The following is a 16763-nucleotide window of genomic DNA, read 5'->3' on the forward strand; positions in this document are numbered from 1 at the left end:
GTTATGGATGAAAATGTTTATATTGTCCCAACAGAGCTCCCACATAATCACCGTCTTCTCTGCTTCTCTCAGCCACTAGTTTCCAATGCATTTGTCCCTGCCGACCGAGAAGAGTAAGCTTTGCTTGTGTGTTGCAACAAATGGTCTTTTTCTCTTTCTCTACATTTGTAGTAAACTAGATATGCATCTTGTCATATTCAATCTTCTGATCAAGCAACAGAGATTTTTGGCTTCTCCGAAGAGGGAGTTGGAGAGCACAAGTGTTGAACTCAATGTCCATGCTGGCTGCTTTTAGATAATTGCTATAGATGTTTGGGATGAAATTCAGCTGTATGATTCAAGAAGAGATGAGTGGATGGGAATATTCCCTTCTATCACAACTAGAACATTTGTGCTTTATGTTTCTAGATTGAACTTTTGAGCGTAGTTGTTCGTAGATGCTATGAGGAACTTTTAATATGCTTTTTTTCTTAGCGATCATCAAAATCTTGAAAGGCAAAAAGACAATGGCAAATTGGGGTTTTTACAAGACAACACATCCATGGAAAATAGTGCTTTAACAATAAAATAAACACTCATTGGGAATAGGCAATTACAGGTTTTGGGAAATGGTAATGAAAGATAGCATTAGAAAGGAAGTTGACAAGGAGAAAATATGTAAAGAGACCCATGCTTGTCATGGGGTTTTGAACAATAAAACCACACAGATAAATGGAAATCCCAAGGTTAGAACTCATAACTAGTATGTTTCCATAGCAGTGTTTTGAAAAAAATTTAAAAATCTTATTTTCTGCCATAATAGAATGCAGAGGTATAGAGCAATGCTTTGAACAAACAAGTCACATAGGGAGATTTTTACTCGTCATTGCATGAATTAGAAAAATCTTTTCGCTTTGTTGTTTTCGTGCATGCATCATCAAAGCTAAAGGGGCATGGAAAGTGCTCTTAGTGTCATTTCTTCTATGGTTTTTTGAAGTGTTTGATAGAAAGATTATAAATTGTTTATTATCTCTATTTATATTAAATGTTATACAATACCTCTACAAGCTCAAGAAAACCAAACAACAAACAGTATAACAAAAACTATGTTCTGAAGCAAACAATTAAAGAATGTTTTTACCAGTTCTCATCAAAAGCTCTAGCTCTGATATGACATATGCACCAAAACAATATACCTAAAGTCCAAGTGTTCTCCAATAACTATCGAGGACTTTATTTTATCCTTTTGTGAACAACTCGAATTCCCCAGTGCTCTAACCCTGAAAAAATAATATGGGTTCAAAACCTACTAAGTATAAAAAGGCCAAAAACCCACCAAGCCTAAAAAGCTTCTTATCTAAAGCACTACAAAAACATAAGATGTACCTTGAGACTTGATTCTTCTGCTCTTTCAACTTGGGCAACAAAGTTTTCCAATACTTGCATACATTGGAATATGAAAGATTTTTGGATGAGCAAAGTCTAATTGAAGATAGGCAACACATTTTTTTCACAAGAGAATGGTCTAGATTAAGATTAGATAAAGATAACATCAATGACCATTTAATGAACATAAATATGTTAGAGCCTTTTTAGTCGTGCAATCTAGTTGTTTCAACTTTTAATTTTGATCTAATTTCAATTTGAGAAAAATATTTTTCCTCTTGCCTAAATTGTTGAAAACAAACATAATTGTAGAAAAATAGAATTTTGATTTTTTAAATATATTTTAATTAATAGATTTTTAACTTAACTTAGGCATGCAATAAAATAATTAAGGCTCATTGGTCAAACTAATGACCTAATTAACACTTGTTAATTAGAGAGTATACTATACGAAACAAGATGAAATAGAGTGAGCAATGACATAAATGTACATAAATTACAAATTCCAAATTCCAATTTCTATTATCAAAATAAATATTAAATTAAACAGAACAAAGAAAAAACACACAAAAATCAGAAATAAATGTCGGCCATCTGACTAAACCTCGTTGAGAGGATACCCTAACATGTGTTCATAAATGGGCAGTATTATTTCCAACTAAGCCCCAAAAACTATCCCGGAAAGGGTACTCGGGTCTTCGGAGACGAATCCAGTAATACCCTTGCAGTAAGCTTCTGTTATCTTTGTGACTATAGAACGTTTGATTGCATTGCAGGTTCCATTTTAATCTTCTGAAGTAATTTTTTTTAATGCTTCAAGAAATGTCTTGGTGTTTGCTCGAATGACTTTTTTTTGTGGGGTTTTTTTGTACAGGGTAAATTTTAAATTGCAGAACAACCTGAGACGGAGGCAACTGAGGAAACAAGTCTTAAGGTACAATGCTTTCCTCGGTAGTTTTTAGAATGTGCGGGTTTGTATATTTTATTCGTTTTTCTACACTCGGGGCATTTTATTTTTTTGGTTAAAAACGTTTAATTCAAGAGTATTGAGGCTAGGGTTAGCCCTGCCTGTAAAGGTTACGGCACCCAAATGGGTTTTTAACCCTGTGAGAATTTTTCCTAAAATCTTAGTATTAAGTGTTTTGAAATTTAAAGATAGAAAACCTAAATGATTTTCAGGTCACTGCCAATCAGACATTAGTTTGGGTTTTGATATCATCTGGTAGGAGCGTTCATGGAGATTTGTTTCTCTTTACGTCGTGATATTTTTCGCATTTCTAAATCTTGAATCCCAGAATTTTGATTCGATGTCCAAGATTTGAAGTAAATTAATCGTCGATCCACTTTCACTGGAGTACATTTTTTGGGTTACAGGCTAGCAATCACTCTTGTTAGATGTAGGAAGGTTTGTTTCAGGAGCAAATGAACTCTCAAATAAACTTGAGATCCTAAGGTTTTGACTTCCCAACCAAGGTCAAGAAGAAACCTGGCATTTCAATTGACGTAGACGATCATTACCAAGGGCCTTCATCTCTACAGGTCACCCAAGATGCTCTTGGGCATATGAGAGCTCATGTGATAGGAAACGTATCTTATCACATATCGCCCACATTATGTACGACACCTAGCTTTTTGCTCCAGTCAAGCTTGGGTCTAGGCGTGGTCTTTAGAATCCTGTCTCATATCTGTGAACTTCTATCTGCTAACCTACATGTTAATCTATAGGCTTTGGGCCTACAACCTTGTAATGCCTGTGTTCAAACCTTGAGTCTTATTGACACAGCAATTTCACATTCTAAATTCTTAATTTCAGTGTTCCAGATTTGATTATATCGCCTTCGGCAGCTGGCCTCTGTCAATGCGAGAGACTTATAAGTTTCAAACTCTTGTAAATCATAATTAGGATTAGTTATATAAGTGTAATTTTAAAATGATAATAGGGATATTAGAAGGAATATACAAGTTTTCTATATTTGTCTTTGATGTTTTACCTTGCTTGGTGTTTGGCAGTAGGTGGAAAGACTCTGGGTATGATGTAGTGGGCTGTACTGTTGTATTATGTTAACCGTGGCATATGTGTGTCTTCACCCGACACAATTTGTTGTGATTGGATAAGCAGCAGGTTGTGTGTTGCCTTCCTTTTTAAGGGTGGGTGCCTCCTTAACCTTCAATTTGTATCCAATTCACCCATCTGTCAGACTGGTAATCAGCCTCCAGTAATTAGTGTTTTTTAGCCTACCACACACAGTAATGGTATGTGGCTACCACCTAATCTGGGCCTGGTGTAATTGAGAAGAACCTAAGCTTTCTAACAGAGGAGAATAGTCCTGGATTGGATGCTCGATCTAATAAGTTTTTTGTGACCACAGAACCTGCTAGCAATCCATCCATGAAGTTTCCACCTTGATCAACCTAGGTTCTATTTCTGTAAAATGTACAGTTATTCCAGAACCTCGAGTGATTTTATATGACTTTAGCAATCTACTATCTGAAGCTAATTCACTTGAATGCAAATGATTCACTTTTTGTTCGCACGACCTTTTTAATCTATTAAGTATTTGTTGGCAAATAACTTATGTCGTCCAGGTCTTTCTCAATCCAGCTTATTATTGCTAGAAAACTTATCAAAGCTTTGTGTCTTCTGAGTCTGTCACATTAGAGTATAAATTGTTGAACACTTGACATTATTTAGCTAGCAGTCTCAAATTTTGGTATCATGACCCATGCATGCGATGAACAATTTAATGAGCTGTAGGAAACTATTTAAGATGATGTTGTCAGCAGGCCAAATAAGTCGTGACATCATGTTTTCACTTGTGTCATGTTCTTTATTTTGTTCTAGCATGTTCATTACAGTGGCCAAAGAGTTGATCTGTACTCTGTTGTTACATACTTGATGTGTCAATTATTGTTATTGAAATTCATTGTTTGAATGCCCTGTATGGGATGCATTAATTTCCATTTAAATTGCATGCAAATGAAAATGAGTAAGAGCACCAGTTAGCAATTAGATTTTAAGTAATGAATGACACTCAGTAACTAGCAGAATAGGTAAATGTTTACACTTTCAGTATATATAATTTGTAAGAATCCATAATATACGTCAACAATTCTTGTAGCGGGTAGGTCTACCATGCTGTTATGGTATGTGTGATATTTCGTTGTTACTTTTTAGCTTCCCAATGTCTATTCAAGTTTTTGCAGCATGAGTCCGTATTTCAAGATGCCATTAAATGGGTGTTTTTCTTGAGAAGAGAAATGGGGCAGCTGCAAGGAGATGCACCGGTGTTAGGCATGGAAGTCGTCATATTGTCATGTTTTAATACAGTGACAACCATTAAATCTCACTAATCTGACAAATTCACCCTGACCTGTTTTAGTGCCTAATTTGATTAAGCCATTGTGGGAGAGAGAGGAGTTAAATTGGCTTCTCTTTGTCAAGGAACTAGAGTTCATATTATCTACTATAAATATCAAATAATTCTATAAAGTAGTATTTTATAATATGAGAATATGCTTCATATTTAGATAGGGTCCACTATTAACTTTTTGTTTGCTCGGTAATTGCATAGATTTTATTCATATATAAAATGATTACATAATACATGTTGATGTGAGTTTTTGTAGCACTACATAACATAGTAGTAATTGAATATTTGATAAGGAGTATCAAACACACAATTCCTCTCTTGAAAAAGTTAATGCTCATGGGATATGAGAATAACTCCAATGTTCCTTACACTTGTGGATACTTGCTCAATTTTATTGATGTGATTTGCTAGTAATCAAGTAGGCGGCCTTACGCTGTTCATTCAAGGATGACTTGGGTTTTTGGTGAGATGGCGATGATTTTGTATGAGTGTCGGATGATGTTGATGGTGACAGTGATGGTGGAGGATGTAGCGCCAGATAATGTTGATTGTGCAAGGAGGAGGCAATAATACTCTTAATGACTTCTACCTTCCTAACTTTCTTAGAGTGGAATCCGACTACTCAACTACTTGCTATTCTACTCCTACTCCTATGAATGGAAAGATTAGCAAATGGACGAGGATCAAATCTAATGAAAGCTTACCAATGGCTCCACCTCCATAGATGCAATGATTCAAAGGAAAAGAGAACTAGTTTACGACACAAGGCTCCCTAACCAGCGGCTAAGATGCTAATGGCCTAGTTGTAGATCCCTATCAAACATTCACTAACATCACAATACAATTAGCCATCTACTTCTACTCTAACAACATGAAATGAAATCCTACTTTAATTTGAGAGATGAGAAGAACCATGGAATGCACCAAAATGATCATTTATATCCACCATGCAAGCCACAACAATAAATAGAGAACAATTTTGATAGTATTTTGGTAATAATTCTCTAACATAACTCTCTCACAAATGAGAGCAAAATGGCCCTATATAGAGGCCAAAATGTAGAGATAAAGAGGCAAAACCAATGATCCAGATTTAGTCCTAGGAACCCTAATTAGGGTTGCCACCCCATCGGCCAATGAGAAGACACCACTTCGCCAATGGACCAATGAAAAAAGTGGAAAAGTGGCAACCAATGAGAAGGCACCAAAATGGTGGCCAATCAGAACTAGACACTTGTCCTATTCTAGAAGAAAGAGAAATTGCCACTTGGGCTTACATCAAATGATCTTCTAATATAACTCTCCCTTTTTTCTTTCATTCTCTTAGCTAAGGCAATGAACTTAGCTAGCCTTCCGTTGACTTCTTCCAAGGAAGGACAAAGTGTATGCTTTATCTTGAGCTCAGCCGATTTCATCATGTTGCTTGCTACTTGTAGTGTCTTCTCATGGTCCTTCTCATACTCTTTTGCAAATTCGATAAAGGCATTAAGGGAGGAAAGGGTGTTCAAATGTTTCTTCTTGATAGCAACCTTTCTGAACTCATCCAATCTTGATCCAAGTCTTGTCTCATTGATATCCTCTTCTCTGATGTCTTCCAAATCAATTGCTGCCCCAACGTTGCTCATCATGGTTGAAATGGAAGTGTTGACCCTTGCAACCACAAGGGGGATTGTCCTTCCTTTAGTTTGTCCTTTATCTGTAGCATATTTACTGTATCGACATTGGTATCGGTTATTCGCCTCATTTTCGAGAAGAAAGTTGTTTTGGGCATTATATCCTCTTTGTCTTTCTTAATGTATGTTCTCTTAGGGTTCTTGTTTGCACTAACATCTACCATATCGTCAACCTATGATAAGATGGTGAAGTGGTGGATGATGAATGCGAGAAGAACTAAGGGAGACAATAGCTAGACAAGAATGAAAGAAGGAAATCAGCTTAAGGACCCCTTTCAACTCTAAATGATTTAAAGTTACCTTTACTAATAGTCGGATCTTCTTTTTGGAATTTAGGATCAGACTTAAATAATTTCAAATTCCTTGCAAATCTTGAGGCCCAGTTGGAAAAAATAGAATTTAGTGCTCTCAGAATTGTCCACCATTTGCCCCAAAAAAATCAAACCTTTGATCACAATAATCCTTTTAAATGAAATTGCCCAAATTAGGGCAGAAAAATCACAGCCTTTCAAAAAAATCAGCACCAAATTCGGCTCCCACAAAATTCGGCTGTTCTCTAGCAAATATGAAATTAGACTTAAACAACAACAAATCTGCCCTCTAACTTTGCAATTTTGAAAATGTTCTCCTTTGCGAAAAATAAATTGCCAAAAATGAAAAATTCAGATCTGCCCTAGAGAAGATTGCCAATCATGGGAACTTTGCCTTTTAATCATGAAAAATTGCCAATATAAAGCGTAGATCTGCTCCACAAAGAAAATCGCCAAGCATAGGAGATCTTTACCATGAAGAAAAATCACCAAAAAGAATGCCAATCTGCTCTTTCAAAATCGCTTAAAGGATAAGAAATCTGCTCCAAGTTAAAAATCGCCTAAGCACCAAAGAGGAGTGAGGAATGAAGAAATGACGGGAAAGAGTTTCCTCTTATATCCTACTTGCTTATCCTCCCTAGCTGGCCAATTGGGACCTTGGGAGCAAAAATAAATAAATTAGAAAACAAGACATGACCCCCAATTAAATGCTTAGCCCAAAATTAATTTTGTCAAGATGAAATTAATTTTTTTAAATTGCCAATTAGACCAAATAAATAATACCTTGGAGATGTTAAATATTTTCATTTAATGATGATTTAGCAATTAATATGTCATTAAAATCGGATTTCGGCTCGCCAAAAGCCATTTTTCAATATTAAATTACCAATTTCATTAATGCTTAAAAAATTTCAAGGCAATTTTAATCCATTAAAGCCAATTATTTTGCAATTTAATTCAAATCGATTTTCTCACTTGTAAATTAAATTTTTGACGAAAATAAAATTTTTTCTAGAGTCTAAAATCGATTTTGCAATTTGATTTCATCTTCACAATTTTTTTTTCTCACCAAAGAAATTCAAGATTTTTCAAAAAATCAAAAATAAAAATTCAAATCTAACAAAATTTCACCTTTTGAAAATTATCCAAACTTACACAGTTATATCCATATTTTCAAAAGAAATCGTCTAAGTACAAATTTTACAATTTTATCCTGCCAAGTGTTGTTCTTTGAAATTTGTCCGGCCTAAGGATAAAATTTGTTGTTCTGGAAAATCAAGTTGAAACTGGGTGAAAATAAGTCTAACCCTCTCCCCTTTGGCCTGAAGGTGTCCAAGACTTAAAATTTTAAAAAAAAATCGAATCAAAATTTTTTGGACAACTCAAAAAATTGCCAAGGTAATAAAAAAAAGGGGGTCCCCAAAATTTTGGGGCGATGGTGTGAGAACCTCACAACAATACATCATTCGTTTGGTAAGTCCTCGGAAAACAACAAAATATTTCCACCCATCAAGATTCAAAACCCGCCACCACCCATCAAGATTCAAAACCCGCCACCACCCATCAAGATTCAAAACCCCCAAAATAACCCAAGCTGGCTGTTTCCATCCAAGACACAAGCCCCCACCCTCATACCACAGAGCAACTGCCATTCCACATCAGACATCATCAGTAAGCAGGACAAAAAGGTAGAGGACCAAGCCTGAAAACTGACAATCTTTAGGTACAAATCTGAAAAAAACATTGTAAGCCCTCTCTATTAATATAAAATTCAAGGGTAACAGTGCCTTGTGAGGACACAAAATCTCCCCACCCGGGCAAATAAAGACCCTAAGCATTTGCATTCTCTCTCACTTATTTTTGCAGAAGCAGAACCAACACAAATACTCCTATTCAAATGTCTCTGCATTAGCATAGTTTGCTGGGAATCCACCACATCCATGTCAAACTCTTGCTTTTGCAAGGCCAACTTCAGCTCTTCCAATGCAATCACACATGTTTTCTGAATAATTTATTTGTGACATTGGGCTACCTAATGCTTAAACCTGCACATTATAAGATTGTCAAATGCCAACCTAACTCAACCCAACCCACAGAAATCAGATCACCTTAGAGTAATAAAAATATTGTAATGATATTTGAACAGCAGAAGCAAAACCAACATAGATACTCCTATTTGAATGTCTCTGCCTTGGCATAGTTCGCTGAGAATGCACCACATCCATGGCTAGGCTAAGCTAGCCTCAAACTCTTGCTTTTGCAAGGCCAACTTCAGCTCTTCCAACGCCATCACACACGTTTTCTGAGTAGTTTAGTTGTGACTTGTGTCTACCTAAGGCTTTAATCTGCACATTACAAGATTGCCAAATGCCTACTTAACTCTACCCAACACAGAGAAATCAGATGACCTTAGACTCTAGAGTAAATAAAATAAATTGTAATGATATATGAACAGCAGAAGCCTAATTGGCATGAGTAATCTTATTTGAACATCTCTGCCTCCGGCACAATTGGCCGGGAATCCACCACATCCATGGTTTGGCTAGCCTCAAACTCCTTTCGCAAAACAAATGTCACCCTTTCCAATAAAATCAGCACTTCCATTCTGTAGGTGTCTTTATTCATCCTCCTTGGCGAGTGCACAAATGGGATAAATATAACTCCTTTGCCTCCCACAGATCTTCTGTGCCTTCAGACACATCAAAACTGGACCCTGGGATAGCCCACTCAAAGACCTTAGCCTAGACGATAAAGAAAATCCTTATCCACCAGAAAACACAAGATCCAATTAATGACATCCTCAGCCTCCACCACTTCCAACCCTTAGACAAGCACCAACAAAATGATGTTCATGTTCAGTCTATACTTGTGCTTAACCTCCACGAATTCCTTCCCCAGCAGAGCCAGATCCGTCTTTGTACTGTCCTCCTGCTTGCCTTTTGAGAAACGTTTTCAAATTCTGGGAAGACACAGGCCCAAAGAGACCCTGTTGTATCCAAGTGGTGAATGAAGAAAATGTCACCTCCATCTGCTCTTCAGCGCCCACAAAACACACCACACTGTTCTGTTAAAAAAGACATGCCATCTTTAAAACAAACGCACAAAACTCACATCTCATTATTAATACATTCCTTGTCTCACAATTAATGCTCTATCAGTGGCCGATAGAGAAATGATTTCATTCTTCAGTTGAAAGATTTTAGTAATCTTCATCAATACATTCCATGTCTCACACTTAATGCTCTGTCAACCAGTAATAGAGAAATGATTTCATTCTTCAATTGAAAGATTTCAGTAATATTCCAACTATACCTCCCCCTCATTAACAAATGTGAGGGCCCACTGTCACAATGTATCAGCTACCTCATTCCCCTGCCGCCCGTGCTTCACCTTAAACCCCTCAAAGAAGGGCAGCTCCTTTTGAATTGTAAGAATAAATTTCTGCAATGCCAAGCTTGCAGTACACCTGCAATGATAGCTTCAACAATAATGAGGGAGTCATCCTATAGACATTAATTTTTTACTTGTAACTTCCTTCCTTACTTGACAGCCATGGCTTCTAGTTCTACCACGAAATTTGTCCCTTCCCACATCCTCTTGCTTCCCATCATCAAAATATTACCGCTGTAATCCCTGACAACAAATCCAATCCCTGAAGCACCTAGATTACCCTTCAAGGTTCCATCAAAGTTAATCTTGACCCACCCTTCCAGTTCAGCCCCTTAGAAGGTCCAATCTTTATCCCTGGCTATTGCATGTGAAAGCACTTGTCCTGATCCGTTAATGGAACCTGTGGATTGAAGAATCTTGGTACTGCTGCGCCCACAATTTACTCAATAGAATGATTAATTTTTAAAGCAAATACTTTCCAAAGGCTCCATTTTATCCTGAAATAAACACCTGTACCTCTTCATTCAAACCTCCCATGCCACTATAGAAGGGCAAATATTCCAAATTTAGGAAAGTGTGGATCTACCCAACATCCTTGGCCACAAATAAAGAGTTGTTTCAGTGTTTCTGGTAAAGGCCTTTGCCATCCCAATTTACCAAGAACCATGCTCCACCAATGATAAGCAACACTGTGTTGGAGCAAAAGACGATCCACTAATTCCTCACCTTGTCCACACAAAATGCAATGTGATGGCCCAACAAAACGCAACCTTTTCCTTCCAATAAGCATGCTTTTGGAAGACACTTCTTACTCCAATTCAAGTGGGAGGGTCAAGACTCCTTGTTCCCCCTAGAGTCAAGGAATTTGTACTCAATTTTAACAGAGTAATTTTCATTAGAAGCCCCTGACCACACCACCCTATCCTCCAAATCATTAATAATTGCCTTCCTGCTAGAAAAAATCTTTTTAATTAACCAATAGGTATGCTTGATTGACATCTTTCCAGACCCACTCCTCACCATTTTCACAAGATTATCTTTTTTTAGAACCATGCTATATACTTGATTGATATTGTTATTAGCCTATACTATTATCAGGAAAGTCTAGAAATTCATTCTATTTACTTTCCAAGTGTTTGTGCTTCAAAACATTAACTTTTAAGCAATAAAAGAGAAAAATCTTGTTTGCAGAGGATCAAAGGCTTGTCTATCTTTCATCTTAAGGAGAGTGCTGGTTATTTGTGTGAATTTATGAGAGCCTTCTAAATGAAGTTGCTGGTTTTGGTGTGGATGCAGTTATGAGAACCTGGTATGTGGATAAGTGATTTTTTATTGGGGGGTTTTGGTGCGTTTGGGTATATATAGTACACAGTTTAAAATCTTGTTCTCTGCCACTTATTGGTGAGGCAAAAAAAGATCTCAGCAAAGATTGGAGATAAATCAGTAACTTCTCGGGAAAATAATGAGAATTTGAGAAATGACTTAATTTAATTAGAAATGCATTTTCCGACTAAATTCAATAAGGAAATGCATCTAATGAGTCAGTAGATGAGTAAACAAGCCAAACAAGTTGATCCAGATATATAAATCATAGTTTAAAAACTCGGTATCGGCAATATCTCGGCCGGCCCAAAATTTTTGAAGAACTCGGAATTGGCAAAAACTCGGCGAAAAAAGCGGCAATAAATTGGCACTTTTATAGAACATTTGAAAATATAAAATATTCTTAAAAATGCACACATACACGCCAAACTTTGTAAAACATATAATGATTTGAAATATCCACCATATAGTAATAAAAAATTATGAGTAGTTTGGTATTATAGTAAATTTAAAATACGATAAATTTGAATTACAGTACAATACATAGTAATTGTAAATTTATATATAAATATAAATAATAAAATAGTATTACAGAAAATCGTAAATATTAAAATATGGTCTATTTATGTATTTTTTATTTTTTATTAATTACCAAAACAAAATATATTTTGATTTTACTTTTATTAAATAGATTAAGTTTTACACAAGAATTAATAACAAAATATATTAATGTTAAAAAAATTACAAAATACTATCGAACATGGGTGGAAGTGGGAAAAACTCAAAAACTCAGGCAGACAAATTTTTTCTATGATGCTAGTGTCGTCAAATGCCAACTCAAATGCAAACTCAAGGGATCCCTTACCTATCATTGGATGCCAACACGAATGCAGAGAGTAAGTTTCGAATCGGAAAAATGAGAGCAGACAGATTAGGTTGCGAAGCGGACAAATGAGCGTCAGGAGACAACATTGTGAATAATATCAAAACCAAAATGGCCCTTGCGATTACTTTTCAACGATATTTACCTGCAATTTTCCAGTTATACCGCGATATATTCCAATATAGACGCTGTGATTTTTTCACATATCTCGTTGCCAATTTATTGTACGATATACTCGGCCAGGTCTGTGCTCTGCGAAATATTGCGAGATTAGTGATATTTGGCCAAAATTTTAAACTATGATATAAATTATTAATTGCAAAATATAACAAAACCACATCCTCATGTGTAATGCTGATTGCTGGCAGCCATAGTCAGAGACTTTGAACTATGAAGCAAACTGAAAATAGGAAATTGTCTTTGCAAAATGGCAATCAACTACAAATGTCAAGTACAATATGAAACTGGTCTACATCTTCCTCTTCCACTTCCCAGTAGCTCTAGTAAAAACTATGGGAGTGGGAGGGGGTCTAGTGCTAGCAGTCTACTGTAGATGTGGCTGTGGCTGTGAGTTGATATCCGTCCTGGATGTAACTGGTGCTGGCTCCTCATCACCATATCCTCATTCTCGGTGTCTTCACTCTCACTGCCCTGCTCTTGAATGCCATCCAATCCTGGTGCAAAACTACCCTCCTTCGAATCCAAATCTACATGAAAAATCTCTTGAATCCACTTCAAATCCACTAGCAATTGATCTACAAGGCTACCAATGAAGGCTGCAAATTGTAAAATGGGCCACTAAATGATAACATGTTGGGAGTCCCAATTTTACTAATGCTGCCTGTGAAATTTTTTCAACTTCTTTGGCGAAGTATGCAACTTCTCACCAAGAATTTGAGAACTTCTTGGCATCAACTTCTTGCAAGAAAACCTATATGTTTTCTCCTTTTCCAAGACTTCTCGCAAGAAACAGAGTTCTCTGCCACTTCTTTGCAAGATTTTGATCCATGTACATATAAATTTATATATACAAAAAAAATTCAAGAAATATACAGAATTAAAACATTTGATAGTATGATGCTTTAAAATATATGTTATTGGCACTTGGAAATATATTTCTTGCATTAAAATATATGTTATTGGCACTTGGAAATATATTTCTTGCACATATATATTTCTAATATAATAATTCATTGTTAGGATATATGCCTGGGCGTGTGTATATAGCATTACCAGAACCATATTTCTCAGAAACTTTATTATCAGTGGTCAATAGTGTGGGGCCTGAGAGATATATTGCAACTAGATTACTCTCAAGTCTATGGAAATATTTGTAGTTTTTTATGAAGTTTGATGTATAATCTGGGGGAAATGATTGAGAAGCAACCCTTTTATTGGTTTACCTTTTCCTGGAATATATTTCCAAGTGGATCCGCATCTAATCTGGATGCATGTGCATCAGCATCTGCCCCTTTATTGAACACACCCGGAACTTAGTTTACCAGTTTTGTAATCTGAATGCCATTTTTTTTATAAATTTCTAAAAGATATGTATTTGCGGACACAGGAAATACAAGATGAACCATGGAGGTAAGTCACCTGGGAGCCCAACCCAAAAGAGGCGTGTGAAGACAGATGTAGCTGGTAAACGGGCTTTAAGACGCATGAAGCCATATTCCCAAAATAGGTATGAATCTGTCGACATACATCATAATAGCCCAAATGTTTTGTCAGATGAATTAATGATATTTGCCAGTGGATTTTATACTGAGAACTGGTAGGGTGTATATTAACGTATATATTTACAATGAACTGAAATCATACCAACCTAAAAATTAGTTACTTTTTAGAAACCACTGCTGTAGCATTAGCAAAAACTTGATTAATATTTGCCCATTTCTTTTTCAGTATATAAAGTGTTTGATTCTCTGTTTAAAATTTGGTCTCTTGATATAATTTATCTTACAATGGTATGTGAGATGCATTCCAGGCATATGTGTTTGATGAATCACGGTAGTGGGGGTAAATCCCCTGAAATTCAAGGACTTTTTAATAAAAGGCACATTCCTTCAAGTTTCGGGATTCTGGATATATGTGGCTTTTAAAGGCTAACCTTGTCAAAATATCATACACCTTGTGTTGATCTTTTCAGGGTGATTGAGGACATTTGTAGGAACTGTCGACGCCCTGGACATTATGTACGTGATTGTCCAAATGCCAAAGTTTGCCACAACTGTGGCAAGGAAGGGTGTGTAACAAGCTCAATTTGCCAATAAGCTCAAATGGTTTAATATGAACATGTGTGCAATGGTGAATTTAATGTGAAATGTATATGTTTGTATCCAATTATATTGCAAGTGTGATTTTTGTCCTCTTCTTGTCTTCCAGGCATGATGCTGCCAATTGCTCAGCTGAAAAACTATGCAGGAAGTGCAAGCAACCAGGCCATATTTCAACTCAATGTGACAATAAGCCCGTTTGTCATGTGTGTGGTAAGGAAGGTCACTATTCATCTTTTTGTCCCAAGTTAAAGGAAGGACCTGATGAGCCAGCCCTTTGTAGGAACTGTTATCAGCGTGGCCATAAAGCCAAAAAGTGCCCCAATGAAAGGGCTTGTATCAATTGTCGTCAATATGGTCACTTGCTTGAAGACTGCACAAATAGTCCTGTGTGCAATGTATGTGAGGAGTCTGGTCATAAGGCCAAAGATTGTCCTCGCAAGGCAGCAGTGACAAAGCCAAGTGAGTCTGGTGGAAGTAATAAGGAAAAGATTTGTAGAAAGTGTAAGCAGCCAGGACACTTGAGCGCAACATGCAAGAATAATCATAGCCAAGAAAAGGCATCTAAAGGTGATACTGGCATTTTATGTCACAACTGTAAGGAAGCTGGACACAAAGAGAAGGATTGCCCTAAAAAACAAAAGGTTAATAAGCTTACAGGGCCAGCTGGAAATGACAATAGTATCTTATGCTTTAACTGTCATCAGCCTGGTCACAGGGAGCGAAAATGTCCAAATCCAAGGAGAGAGCAGTCTGGAGGTTATAACGAAGTGATCTGTTTTAATTGTAAGGAGCCTGGCCACAAAGAGAAAGACTGTGTACATCTTAGGAACAAAGGGTCCACTAGAGGTTATAGTGAAGCAATATGTTTCAATTGTAAGGAGCCTGGCCATAAAGAAAGGGACTGTCTACAAAAGAATATGGCTAGAAGGAGTTCAGGGCCCATTGGATCTCCTAGGAATATAGGGCATCCTGATGATCCCAGGAGTTTAGGGCCCATAGGAGATCCCAGAAGTTTAGGGCCTGTTAGAGATCACAGGAGTTTAGGTTCTGTTGGAGATCAGAGGAGTTTAGGTTCTATTGGAGATCCCAGGAGTTTATGGCCCGCTGGAGATCTGAGGAGTATAGGGTCTATTGGAGATCCCAGGAATATAGGGGCCATTGGAGACCTCATGAATATAGGATCCATTGGCGATCCCAGAAATATAGGGCCCATTGGAGATCCCAGGAACATGGGGTCAGTTGGTGCTCCCATGAGTTTACCCCCAGTTGGAAACCTTAGGGGCATAGGTTCTGTTGGAGGTTATAGTGAAACCATATGTTCCAATTGTAAGGAGTCTGGCCACACGGAAAGGGATTGTTACCAAAAGACAGTTATCTGCACTCTGTGTTGGGGATCTGGACACACATTTTTATCTTGCCCGTCAGACCCTGCTTTTCTTCGACGTTGGCCTTTATGAGAACAGTTTTGTTTGGAAGATTTAAGTTAGACCCGAGTGCATTTTTTATTGGAAATGATGGGATTATCTGGGCCATGAAAACTCTGATATTGTTTGTGGCTTCTTATCTTGATTTGTACCAGTAAATTATTTGTTTTGGTAAGGGCCTCAGATTTAAGGCTTTGTTTTGAAATCAATAAATTCTGAAAAATTTGAATAGGGAGTGATGGTTCTGGTGTAGTGCAAGTTTCATAGTATCTTAAAGGTTAATTCATTTGGTCAGGATTATAATTCAATTTGAAAGATACGTAGAAAATTTGTATTCAGGTTGACTGAGGGGGGGATATACAGTGGTGTAGCTGGCAATTGATGAGTAGATTGGTAATGGATAATCTGCTCATGATTATTTCATTTCGCATTTTCTTGGAAACAATGTTAGGTTCATTGCTTTTTTTAAAATACCATTTATGCTACATTGTTTTCTTAAAGCTCAGATAGCCTAAATTTTTGCGTCAGAATTGGAATTCTCTGTTTTAATGCCTTCTTAATATCGATTACTTTAGGCACGCTTTCATAATTTATCTATTTCACTGGGACGGCTGCTTACCTATGGAATATGATTAGCTGGTGATAGTTGTCGGATTCTCAGAGTTGGTCATATTATTCTCACGAATCTTGAGGGACGAGTAAACCAAAACTGGTTGATATAAATCAATTCTGAAGCTCCCT

At 36.8% G+C, this 16763-nt stretch overlaps 1 protein-coding gene across 2 annotated transcripts; it reads left to right on the top strand.

The window, feature by feature from the left end:
• Nucleotides 1-1977: 1977 nt before the first annotated feature.
• On the top strand, nucleotides 1978-16253 carry LOC149562869 (uncharacterized). Of its 2 annotated transcripts, none has more exons than XM_089826328.1 (5): nucleotides 1978-2141; nucleotides 2240-2299; nucleotides 13884-14003; nucleotides 14469-14564; nucleotides 14705-16253. In XM_089826328.1, the coding sequence occupies exons 3-5, from the start codon at nucleotides 13894-13896 to the stop codon at nucleotides 16053-16055; spliced, it is 1557 nt and encodes a 518-aa protein (XP_089682454.1). In that variant the 5' UTR covers nucleotides 1978-2141; nucleotides 2240-2299; nucleotides 13884-13893; the 3' UTR covers nucleotides 16056-16253. The 2 variants fall into 2 exon arrangements, with proteins under 2 accessions (XP_089682454.1, XP_089682453.1); XM_089826327.1 differs by having other exon boundaries at nucleotides 1978-2092.
• The last annotated feature ends 510 nt before the right edge of the window (nucleotides 16254-16763 follow it).

Source organism: Cupressus sempervirens, chromosome 4 (assembly GCF_028749045.1).
Source record: "Cupressus sempervirens isolate cs-2001-9-10 chromosome 4, ASM2874904v1, whole genome shotgun sequence".
NCBI classification, from domain to species: Eukaryota; Viridiplantae; Streptophyta; class Pinopsida; order Cupressales; family Cupressaceae; genus Cupressus; species Cupressus sempervirens.

Excerpts from the sequence above, each read along its gene's own strand:
- LOC149562869 (XM_089826328.1), top strand. The coding sequence starts at position 13,894 with ATGAACCATGGAGGTAAGTCACCTGGGAGCCCAACCCAAAAGAGGCGT. Across the intron at positions 14,004-14,468 it reads AAGCCATATTCCCAAAATAG|GGTGATTGAGGACATTTGTA; the intron begins GTATGAATCTGT and ends TGATCTTTTCAG. Across the intron at positions 14,565-14,704 it reads CACAACTGTGGCAAGGAAGG|GCATGATGCTGCCAATTGCT; the intron begins GTGTGTAACAAG and ends CTTGTCTTCCAG.